Source organism: Pseudonaja textilis, chromosome 5, assembly GCF_049901715.1.
Source record: "Pseudonaja textilis isolate UNSWEBS1 chromosome 5, rPseTex1.2, whole genome shotgun sequence".
Classification (NCBI taxonomy): domain Eukaryota; kingdom Metazoa; phylum Chordata; class Lepidosauria; order Squamata; family Elapidae; genus Pseudonaja; species Pseudonaja textilis.
Genome location: NC_141994.1, coordinates 1877145 through 1889360, shown reverse-complemented (window position 1 = coordinate 1889360; position 12216 = coordinate 1877145). Strand labels below are relative to the sequence as shown.

The following is a 12216-nucleotide window of genomic DNA, read 5'->3' as shown; positions in this document are numbered from 1 at the left end:
TGCTTATTTAATGTAGCATATTTGTTAAATAGGGACAGCTTATAACTATTTGCGGACCTCTTTAAAGAGGAGGAGAATTTATCCTTTTCTCTTTTTTTTTTTTGGCACCAGCCAGGGAGGATTCTCTATGTTTAATATTTATTTGATACTCAGATCACTTTTTCTCCTTTTTTGTACCTGAGTCGTTTTTCTTTCTTGTTGTCACTGCTGGAAATATGGCGGGTTGTTTTTTTCCATTTTGTTTTTCTCTTTCGTATTTTATTTTTTTATGATAAAACAAAATGAGTATGTTGAATCAATAATAATAAATAATGTTTCCCTAGGGTGGAAAAAAAAGGGGGACATTTTGATTTCCGCTGTGTATTTTTGCACCATATACGCTCATCCTCTGTGGGTACGGGAAACCATTTTTGCCAAGGGAATGGCAAGGCTGCCTGAATAGAAGCGGAGCTTGTATTGGTTGCTGCCAGTGGGTGGCAGCACTGCACTAACCATGTCTGGGCTTGGATTGAAGCCGGTTAGTTCTCACATGCAAACGCCCCCAAAGCTTGCCAGCCAGGGCTGGAGACTGGGTTGGGCCAGTCTTTAGCCATCTTGGAAGGAAATGATGCCAACACTAGAGCCATGGTGGCTCGGGGGCGAGAGTGCAGCATTGCAGGCCGACTCTTCCCACTGCCAGCAGTTCGATCCTGACGGGCTCAAGGTGGACTCTGCCTTCCATCCTCCTGAGGTCAGTAAAATGAGGAGCCAGATTGTGGGGAGCAATATGATGACTGTCAACTACTTCAGAGAGCAGTATATAAGTCGAAGAGCTATTGCTATTTTAGAAAAAGGTGGAAGCCAACGAGGTGGACATATCTAAGCGAGCCAACTGAGACTCGTATAACGAAGGAAGGGTTATTTGCCCAGACTCCGTGCCGAAAGCCTAAGTCTACATCGAAGTGTATTGACTGATATTTGCAGGAAAATTGCAACAGAGTTAGCAGGGATTGAACTCACCTTGACCAAAAGATGTTGCTATTTATGTAGGAACAATTGTTTCCTCCATCCCCAATTCCCAATTCCCCCCTCCCCCCCCCAAAAAAAAAGTTTTGAGGATGTTTATAGGGGAGTAAGTGCTGGAGAGATTACCCCACAGACCTAAAAAAATCCTTTTTCCTCAAAAAAGGCAGATGGACTTCTTTGGTTTTCCTTTTTCCCCCTTGAAAACGTTTCACTTCTCATCCAAGAAATTTCCCTGTTACCCCATAGTCGTCTTTGTGCCCAGCCTCTCCAAAGACAATGCCATTTATTTCTTTTTTAAAAAAAACTTTTAAGTTTTAAAAGTTTAAGAAGTTTAAAAGCAGAGCCGATCTACTTGGCTATGTTTCTCTCCTTCTTCAAAGTCTCTTAGGAGAGCGAATGACTTTCATTGGAAGCCCCAAACTTTCTGAACCGTGATGAGGGAGAGCTTGAACCGCCAGGCCGTTGGGTAATCTGGGCTTCTGTGGACGGCGCTGTAAAAATAGAAGCTTCCAGATGGTCTGAAGAAAATGTTGGGGGGCCTCCGTAGCTTGGAACATCCTCTGGAGGAAAAATTCAGTATAATTGGAAGTGGCTCTCACGTTACAACTCAAAGTCCTTATTTCAGGGGTTTTCACTGTGTTTTCCAGCTTGGCTTTTGGGTTGAATGGTCTGTAAATAATTCAGAAACGCCTCTGTGATTTCCAAGGCTACAATTTTAGAGAGGCATCTAAGGGCAAGAGCGGGCTTGTGTGAGCCACCATTCAGGGGTGGGATTCTACCTGGTTGCACCGGTTCTATAGAACTGGTTGTTACAATTCTACGCAGTTCAGAGAACCGGCAAATCTCATCATTGGCCGGCCCTTCCCCGCCCAGTCACTCCTTACCCGGCATGTGCGCCATCCAACTTGCCTGCTAAGTTGCTATTTTTCCTTTCCCTCCCCACCATCAGCTATTCCAACTATCAGCTGTGCTGGGAGATTTAGATTAGCTGAAAAGCAGGAATTCATTGGATTTCTTGCTTCCTAGCTAATCTAAAAGCAGAGCTGAACCTTCCTAGCTTCCATTTTTCCACTTCAGACTCAGGTAGCAGATTGCAGAAAGGTAGATCTCTGAGTGAATCTGCAATTCTGGGAGCAATTAATCTGCCTGCCTGCTTTGGGGTAAAAGTTGCTCATTTTTAATAAAAAAATCAATATTTACATACAAGCCACGCCCAGCCAGCCACATGTCCAAGCCACACCCACAAATTAGGCCACGCCCACAGAACTGGTTGTTAAGAAATTTGAATCCCACCCCTGCCACCATTGGTTGATCTTTGACTGTCCCACAACCAGGATGACTATTTAGTAACAATAAATAGTTAAATATTTAGTTTCAAAAACTTATCTTAAAAACTCGATGTGACTTGTGCAAGACTCTGTATTAAATATAGTGCATCAGATAAATTTCCCAGACCCCCGCTTGAGTCCTGGGAACCTCATGGAAATGTCCATATCGTATTTTTTTTGGGGGGGGGGTGAGTGGGTTCAATCCCGCCGTTTTTTCCCCCCATTTCAGACAAAACTGGCTAAAATTAAGACGGTCAGATGATTGAAGGGCTTCAAAAAAAAACCCAAAAAACGCATCCAGATTATTATTATTTTTTTCATCTTGAAAATGCTTTAATAAGGAAGTGTCGACAACACCGTTTTTGCAAAATGTAAAGAGAACTATACAAATTCTTAATACAAAAAGAATAAATTAAAAGCGGATTTAAAAAAAAAAAAATCTCTGCAACTCGTAACAGCGGTCTCTCGTTTTTCTTGATCGCTGCCGTACAAAGGAATCCGAATCATTTTTTTACATGCTTTACAGCCGATTTCAGAAGTTTCTTTTTTTATTTTAGAAAAAAAGTTGATCTTATCTATCTATCTATATATATAGATATAGATAAGATATAAAGAAGGGAGCTCGTATGCATATCCGTAGTTCCCTTCTTTATATCAAATTAACTAAGCAGTATAACTGGTCATCGTGATAGCACCTGAATGAGCCTGCTGTATCCAAAACGAATATGGAGTTTGAAAAACAAAACCAACTTCCTTTCTTCTCTTCCCAACATTTTCAACACCCAACTGCATATAATATCGTTTAAAAAATAATCCCTGGCCACCATCGGACATGGTGCAAATGCATATACAAAGCTGGAGGAGGGAGGGAAGAGAGGTTTTACATACAGACTAAAAGCATTTTCAGACCTAGTAAGACCCTTTTTTCTTCTTTTTCTTCCTCTATATAAAAGCAGAATTCAAGGGTCGGTGGGGGCAGGGGGGGGGCTAATTGGGGCCGTACACTACCCACGAATACCCCCTTCGTGTTTTATTCCCATCCTGTTAATCTCCCGATTAACGTTTTTATTTATGTACATTTATTTTTATTTTCCCGTAGAACTGAATCGAGTTTAAACAGTAAAACCTGTTTTACTTTTAACTTCTGTCTTTACTACCAGACTGGCTCACAAGTGCCTCGATCGAAAGAAATAAAAAATACATTGGAAATCACCCTATTTTTTTTTCTCTCCTCCCCCAGCAAACAACACACTCAGGGCCATTTGCAAACTAGCTGAAGGACGTGGATTGCTTTTTTAAAAAAATTAACTTTGCAGCCAGGGTTAGAGTTGTGGAGAGTAGAGTTTTTTTTTGTTTTGTCCTTCTGCTCATTCACACCCCAAAAATCTCACCTGATAAGACTAGAAGGTGCATTTAGTGGTCCAGAGGTGAATTTTTGGGCTGTGAACCAACCTTGTTGAAGTAGTGATGGGTAACACTGAATATCATCAACTTACAAACTGGGGGGGGGGGTGCGAATTTGCTTGCAGGGTTCCTTTCCAAGAACCTGGCGATTCTGTATTTTGTTTGAAAACTCCCTGAAAACTTCCTTTCCCATTTTGACCCTGGTCATCTGCCAGCATTCTGGCTTTATCATTTGGCATACAAATTAAAAAGAATAAGAATTAAGAATCAATCAAGATTTCTGGCTGCTTGTTTGAACCGAAAAGTTGGTCTCTCTTTAAAAAAAAAAACAACAACCTGTGAAGTGGTACGTTTCAATGGTTTTGCATGTTTTAAAATAGTAGATAGTAGATCATTCCTTCCCTCCCTCCGGAAAAAAATGACAGATTGACGAAGAAAGCGGAGAATTCTGCTAATTCTCGCTCTCCGATACCCTGGTTCATTTTGTCCCCTAATAAGAGGACGAGCAAAAAGATGCGACAAAACTGGCATTTTCCAACCTCGGCAACTTTGAAGCTGGGTGGACTTCAACTCCCAGAATTCCCCCCAGCTTGGGGAATTCTGGGAGTTGAAGTCCACCCAGCTTCAGGGTCGCCAAGGTTGGAAAACACAGAAAACCATAGAGACATGAGCAAGTGGCGAGGGGAGAAGTTATTTTCACCTTAAAGAAATGTCTGAACAACCCAAGCAGGGCGGTTCCAAGATCACCCAAAAGGTTATTTTCTGGTTTGGCTAAGCGAAGAAGTAAACGATTGGCCAGATTTAAAGGAAAATATTTTGATATTCTGGGTGCAAATCAGCATAAAATGAAATGTTGGAATTTCCCCCCCACCCCTGATTCCGGATTAGGCAGCCTGCTCTGGAGTGGGCGGGTGGGCAGTTGCCATCCTGACTCTTTGGATCTCTCCGTTGTCGGTCCGTGGCCTAAACACAGGTCGTCTTGGACTTACAATCGTTCATTTAGTGACTGAAGTTACGTCGTCACTGACAAAAAAAGGAACTTCGGGCCATTTCTCTGCACGGCCATTGCAGCTTCCCCACGGTCATGTGATTGACATCCAGACACCCGGCAACTGACTCGCATTTCTGACGGCGGCAGCGTCATAATGGTTGAGCCCAAAGTTTCCGTGGCTAAGCGAGACAGTTGCTAAGTGAGGGGTTTTTTGACCCATTTGATGAGTTTTCCTCCCCCATTCGTTCGGCAGTTGTTAAATGAGTAACCTGGTTGTTAAGTGAATCTGGCTTCCCCCTTCGGACTTGGCCCGTCAGGAGGTCGCCGAAGGGGTTCATGTGACACTCCCCTCCCGGGCTTGTCATAAATATGAATCGGCTGCCAAGCATCTGACTTTCGATCACGTGTGACTATGGGGATGTAAAGCGTGGGAAAAAAAAAACGGTTTGGAGCGGTTCGAGTGAACCGGTTGTTCTGGCGATGATTTGGCCCAACCTGCCTGCTCCTGCCCTAGTCTGTCCTACACTTCCGTGTTTTGCACCTCAGCTGATCCGCCCGGCACAGTGGATTGCAAAGCTCAGCTGTCTCACTCCCCGGGGCTGCAGTAGAAGGTAAATATTAAGAGGTGAAAACGGACAGTTTTCAAACAACGCATGTGCGCACAAAGCACGCATTCATCGAACCGGTTGTTACCCCGGTTGAATCCCACCCCTGGGAAATATGGTCCTAAGTCTCTACTTTTCACTGCCACTGTAAACTTGGTCACTAAACGAACTGTTGCAAGTTGAGGACTAGCTGTACATTATCCAACAATGTGCCTCTCATTTTTTGTTCTCCTGTTCACCCCTCTGCATTTCAACCTTTGTGTGTTCCTTCTGTGATCCGTTTTCTTCAAGAGCGAGCCGCTTTCAAGTTCTTTTTAATTTTTTTCCTGACTATTCCTCGCCACTTAATGAATGGAAGCAGTTGATGGGTATTATTATTATTTGCTCTTTGGACTCTCTCTTGAATTTTTTATTTTATTTTTTTGCTATTGCCAAACTGACGCACAAACACACACAAAAAAAGAAAGGCAGGACACCGATGTTGTCCGGTGGCCATAAAAAATCAAAGTAGCACCATAGAGGAGACTTGGCTTGCTCGCTTCAAGATCTGGCCAGATCAGGGGGTGGCTAATGCAAGGGCCCCCCTTCCCCCTCCCCCAAAGACGGATTTTAGCTCTTGTTAAGATGAGGGGTGATGCAGGGATGGTGGCATGTGGAGACGCCCGTGGGCTCGTGAAGATGGTCAGCCCAGAACGGATTACCGGGACCACAGACATCGCTTCTGGGATTCTTATAAAAATATCGAGGCTTTTTGGAAGTTGGATGGCTTTCTAGATTCATCAAAATCATGGCTTGAGCGTTCGTTCCCTCTCCGTCTCGGCAACCTCGTTTTTTCGGGAATTCAGTGTGGGTGAATTAAGGGCGGATGGTTTCATTTTAGGAACGGAGGGAAAAGTAAATTGAGTTCGGACACGCTCTCTTTCGTATAAGAAAAACTCCCCTGGCGAATCGCAAAGCCTTTTCCTACGATGAGGGGATGCATAATATACTTTTGAGATCACGTTCCATATATCCCGATCTACCTTCCCTTAATTTCGTCCCTTAATTTGAGCTCTTCCCTTATATGGTTTCTTTTCTTTTTGTAACACTGAACATTTTGGGTGGCATTTTCACTTCATCCGATGACCGTTCTTCCAAGCAATATCACGGTGTGCTCTTGCAATTTTTTTGCCAGGGAATGTTGCAAAAAGAACTAAAATTTCCTCTTCCTCTTATAATTTGGCCTGCCTCCCTGTTCTCCCAGCTGGTTTCTCCCAACAGATCCTGGGCTGATATTCATCTTTCATGTCATCCCTTGCGGGATGGAATCTGTCTTGGCACCTGAATGGCACTAACAGAGTGTTTTAATGGCCGGATATCTTTCCTGTCACCAGAGCGGAGTCTTGTTTGGCAGTTATATTCTCAGTCTGCCCAGAGAGAGAAATATCTGTTCCTACCTAGAATCGAACTCACAGTCTCCTGATTGTGGGGCAAGAGATCCGCCTCTAGGCCACCCCACCATTTTATCCTGGGTTGATATTCCCTGATCTAAAATGGTTCAAGGTTTGTCGGGTCTCAAAAGGGCATCAAAAAGGCTATTGCCACTTCTTAAAAAAACCACCCCGTTTTAGAGAAAAGCGAATCCTTTGGGCGAGTCACCGAAATCTTTGGCAAGCGACCGCCAATTGGTTTGATGACCTTCTGGCTCGTCCCTGTAGACCAAGCCTGGCCAGCTCTCCTGCCATTGAACCAAAACGGGCGTTTGCCATCCTTCTTCGCAGCCGCTTTGAGTTTTACGTTTCCAACCAGGATTTTCAATTTCTGATGGTTCATGTCAGAATATGTTTTTGCACACTGAAGGACAAGGATAATCCAGGAAGAGTTTTGGATTGGACACCCTAATAGCCTTAACACCTGCTGGGGAGGAACGAGGGTGCAAAACTGGGACTGAAGAATGGTGGGGTGGGGCTTTTTTTTTTTTTGCACGACTGACACAATCGCTCCTTCGGTGATAACCGCCTTCACTTGTCCGATGACCAAAAGTGCTTTTTCGCTTGAAGCTGGTGTCGGGCAGCTGGATAAGGCAAATGAAGAGGCAGTAAGGTGATTTCTTTCTTCTTCTTCTTTTCTCCCCACAAATGGCATGGATGCATCTGAACAGCTGAGGTCAGACTAGGGTCCCAGGCTTGGCTTTGTCCTGTCCGTACCACTGGACATCGGAGAGTTCTGGATAAAGGGCGGAATCCAGGTAACAGCTATCGCTGTAGTTCCTACAGAGGGAGATGGAAGTTTGCATTAGTCCAGGTCGATTACAGGTGGCCCTCTACTTACGATGGATCACTTGGTGACTCTTCTGACCCAGCTCCCCAAACACGACCAACCCTCTGACGTGAACTCAAAAGATTCTTTTATTCGGAACGCCGGCAGCCCTGGGAAAAAGTTTCTCTCTCACCGCAGGATAAGGTCCATCCAGACAGGAGAGGAGTGGTCTGTCACACCTATCCATCTCCCCCCCCCCGCCTTTTATCCCCACAGGTCGGGTGGGGCCTCGCTAGCAGTGGTGGCTCTTCCGTCCCAAGGACCAGCTCATAGATTTCCACTGCTCTCCTCTCCTCTGCCTTCTGTGCATCTATGCATCAGGCACTGGGCCCAGATGTTCCTCCTCTTCCTCATCAGCCCCCTCCAGACCTGGGAGGCTCTTGACTCACCATTGGAGGGCTGACGGACAGCCCAGGCTCCGCCTCTGCCCCTCCCTCTCTCTCTGCCATCTCCATCCCCTCTTTTCCCTTAGAGCTCCCAGGTTGCTCTGACGCTGACCCTGACTCCCAAGCCGCCTCCTCTTCCGACTTCGCTTCTGGAGGGGCCGATGGTCAACACGAAACAACAGTGACCAAACTTACAATGGATTCCTCCAAAGCTACTTATGACCCAATTCTGAAATTCTGGTAAACACCGCCCCCCTCCCCGAGCCTGAGAACATTTGACCACATTTGGGGTGTTTAGCAACTGGCTGGCATTTATGGCCATTTGCAATGTCCTGGCTACAATTTAGGACATTTTTGCTGGACATCAGCCTTTATGTCCAGTTTTCAGCCAAAATTACAGTGAACAATGGGAGCATACGCCCTCGCATCTGGACACTGGTATCCCTCCTGGTGGGAAGATATCTTGTTTGGCCTGCAGTTCTCCACCCTTCCAGCCATTCATTTCGGAAACCCCTTCAGTAAAACATGGCATGCGTTATTCCTCTTTTTCCTTCCACCCCATTTAGTCTTATATAAATACAGACGCGTTCAGCATTTGGGAGAGATGGTTGTAACCGACAGGAAAAAAAATATTCGCTGCTCAGGGTTGGGCTGTGGGGTCCTTGGCGCTCTCCGAGCATGGCGGTCTTCTTGTAGACCTTTCATGACCCAACTAGGGAACATCATCAGGGCTAACGTGAATGACATTACTTAGTTTGGAAATGAAACTTCGTGCAAGAAAACCACCAAGCTCGGAGAGGGTTGTAAGAGCGAAGAGCTGAAGGACACGCCAAAAATAAACGAAAGCAAGGATGGAGAGAGACATGCAAGGGGAAATTCATGCACGTCAAGGATGAAACATGCGTATATGAGCGCGATTGCACCGTTGGTTTGGTTCACTTCCACCAACAGTTTCACTAGCAGCTCGCTTGTGGTATTGGGTTAGAGCAAAGCTAGAGGACTCTCTTTTCACTTCTCTTGTTCTTCCCACTACGTACGTGTAACGTTTTGCCTGCTAAGTTTCTTTCTGCTAACCTTACGTGACCTTAGTTGTGGCACCAGGGGGGCTCCAATCCCGCATGCTTCATGCTGCTTACTTGGGATAAGAGAAGGAAATTGCGGTTTCTCTATACAGGAGCCAAGATTTACCCAACCGTTGGGCTCTTACTTAGTACAGTTCAATATTCTGGACTACACAGCTGACCAAACTTCTACTCCTTTCTTTTTGAGCTTCTTCTTTCTTGCCTTGCAATCTCTAATCCAGTGTTTCTCAAACTTGGATATTTAAAGAGGTGTAGACATTAACTCCCATAATTTTCCAGCCAGCATGGATAAATTTCAACTCCCATAATTCTCCAGCCAGCGTGGATGGACTTCAACTCCCATAATTCTTCAGCCAGCTTGAGTGGACTTCAACTCCCATAATTCTCCAGTCAGCTTGAGTGGACTTCAACTCCCATAATTCTCCAGTCAGCTTGAGTGGACTTCAACTCCATAATTCTCCAGCCAGCATGGATGGACTTCAACTCCCAAAATTCTCCAGCCACCCATGATTTCTGGGACTTGAAGTCTACCCATCTTCGACTGGGCAAAGTTAAGAAACTCTGCTTTGATCCAATTCCCTACATTGTTCTGAGGTTCTCTCCCACCCACCCAAGAGACAAATTGTACAAAGCCCGAGACACAAGGGACACCACAACACGGCGGAGATGAAATCTGGGTTTAGAGTTGGGGGAAAAAAAGAACCCCAAACCCTCACTATACCTCTAATCATCATCAGTACTCGGTTGAGTTGGAGATTGAGACTCATCCATAGTGGGTGAGCTGCCTCTGGCATCTCTGAGCAAAGCAGAACCGAAGCAGAAGAGAAAGAGAGAGAGAGAGAGAGAGAGGGAGGGAGAGAAAGAGAGAAAGGAATGGGAGAAGATCAGCCATGTTAAAAAAGAAAAGGAGGGACACACAACTTTGCCAAGAGCTTATTCACACCCATCTGGAAATGATTTGGGGAGTCATTTCAGAAAGACAAAAGGGAGTTAGTGACGGAGGGAAGTGTGCTAAAAGTCAGTTTGGGGCACTGGGAGTTGCACGGGAAGAATTGGGGAAGGGTGGAAGAAGTGGAAAAAAGGGATATATATATATATATATATATATTGCCAAGACGAGACAATGCAGTTCCTCGAACAGTGTTTCTCGATCTGGATCATCTTAAGAAGTATGGACTTCAATTCCCAGAATTCCCCTGGGAGTTGAAGTCCACGCTTCTTAAAGTGACCCAGGTTGCAAAACACCTAGACTAATTAAAAAACCCTCCCCTCTATAAAAGATCAGATATTCCCGAGGTTGTTGTTGTTTTTTTTCCCTCCCAAGGGTGCAAAATCACATATTATTATTTGATCGATTTATTTTTGTTAAGCAACCAGCTGTACCTATAACCTAGATCAACTCTTGGAAAAGTTCCCGCGCAGAATCCCTTCTCCTGAAACTTTGTGTGTGAGCTGGATCGAAGGATTCAGAAAACTGGATCGCACCTCGGAAAACTCCACTAAAATGTTCAAATAGATTTAAAAACTTGGGAGGGATCGCCCGGCACCTTCGGGGACAGCGTGAGATTCATGGCCCAAGCAGCCCCTGGGCAAAATATTCCCAGGTGCTTCAAAACATCACCGTGGACCTAAGCCACCGGAGCTACCGGTACGCTCAAAATGGTCTGAACCGGTAGCATCCCACCCCTGATCTAAGCCAGGGGTGGTATTTTACTGGTTCGTCACGGTTCAACCGAAGCAGTAGCTCCGAGGGTCATCTATGAGCAAACTAGTTCGCTTCAATAATCAGCTGCTGGTGTATATTCTATATTCTATTCTATTCTATTCTATTCTATTATATATATATATATATATATATATATATATATATATATATATATATATATATATATATATATATATATAAAAATATAAATATAAATATATAAAAATATACTTCTTTGGTCTTTTTAGTTGCCAGCAGAAAGGGGGAAAGCAGTGCATTCCTTAAATGTCGCAGATAATTGCCTTAGCAGCCCAAAGCTGTCGGCGCACAAGATTATTACTAGAGAGCATCACTGATGACTCTTGGCTATGGATGTGTCCCATTGGAGGATATACATCCAGGGGGTGGGGGGAAGACCAGGGTCAAGAGAGAAATGAAGGAGGTATTTTAGTGTCGGCTGCCCCCAGCTAACCCCAACATGGCCGTTCCTATTAAAACATTTTGTTTTAGTCTGAGAGATGCGGCTAGAGACATAGGATTTGAAGGGGGGTGGATTGATTGGAGCCCTGACAGCCCTGAAAGCTGGGCCCTCCCACCGGCCCTGGTTCTATTCTGACCTTTATTTGCTGTTTTTCAACCTCAGCTGCACTGCAGAGCACAGCGGATTGCTGTGGGTCAGCTGTTTTACACACAGCAGGTGAGTTGCAAACATTGTGCGCGCACGCAAAGCATGCGCTTCCACTGAACCCGTAGGAAAAAATTTTTGGGGGCGGAAACCCACCACCGATCTAAGGCCACACCTGACGCAACCACGCGTGGCTTTTCACAGGGTGACCATTGTGGGAAATCAGTGAAGTGTGAATTGCAACTTTATTCGGGTGGGTTTCTTTCCCCTTCTTTACAATCATTCGGAGACGCCAGCTATTAATTCAGAGAGTGCAGCGTGTTAAGTATAGAACAAAAATGATTGCAAAGGTCTGAGAAGTTTTTACACCAGGCGTTCTCAACCAGTGGTCCGTGGACCCCCGCGGGGTGTGTGGTGGTGCAATTTTGTCACAGGGGTTGGAACAAATGTTGTGATTTAAAATCTTAAGTCTTGGGGGTCCGTGGCCCATGGCCACCAAAGGTATTTAGGGGGGGGGGTCGTGGTGAGGAAAAGGTTGAGATCCAACAGGTGGGTTTACAATGGGAATCCGTGATGAGCCCTTGGGCCTCTCTTCCTCCCCCCCAGGGACCCTCCCAGGGACCCCAAACTCACCCAGTTTGCCAAGCTAAGATGTGGTGTGGGCAGCTGGGGGTCAAAGACCCACAATCACTAGGTGTGGTGGTTGAAGTCCTCGGATGGTGAGGTAAGGCAGCTGGAAAAACAACGGAGACATCAAGTTGAGGTTCTCCTGCCCGTGAAACTGAAT

General features: G+C 45.2%; 1 protein-coding gene across 8 annotated transcripts in view; it reads right to left on the bottom strand.

The window, feature by feature from the left end:
* Window positions 1-3634: 3634 nt before the first annotated feature.
* The window catches only part of FRMD4A (FERM domain containing 4A), a 346975-nt gene continuing 338393 nt past the window's right edge, over window positions 3635-12216 (bottom strand). For 7 of the 8 annotated variants that reach the window (XM_087933907.1, XM_087933909.1, XM_087933906.1 and 4 more), the window contains 2 exons: window positions 12063-12162; window positions 3635-7582 (listed from right to left, as the gene is read on the bottom strand). In XM_087933907.1, coding sequence (XP_087790033.1) covers window positions 7480-7582; window positions 12063-12162 — 203 coding nt within the window. In that variant the 3' untranslated portion in view covers window positions 3635-7479. Of the gene's footprint in view, window positions 7583-9820; window positions 9896-12062; window positions 12163-12216 lie in introns of all 8 variants that reach the window. The other variant, XM_087933905.1, reaches the window with a different exon arrangement.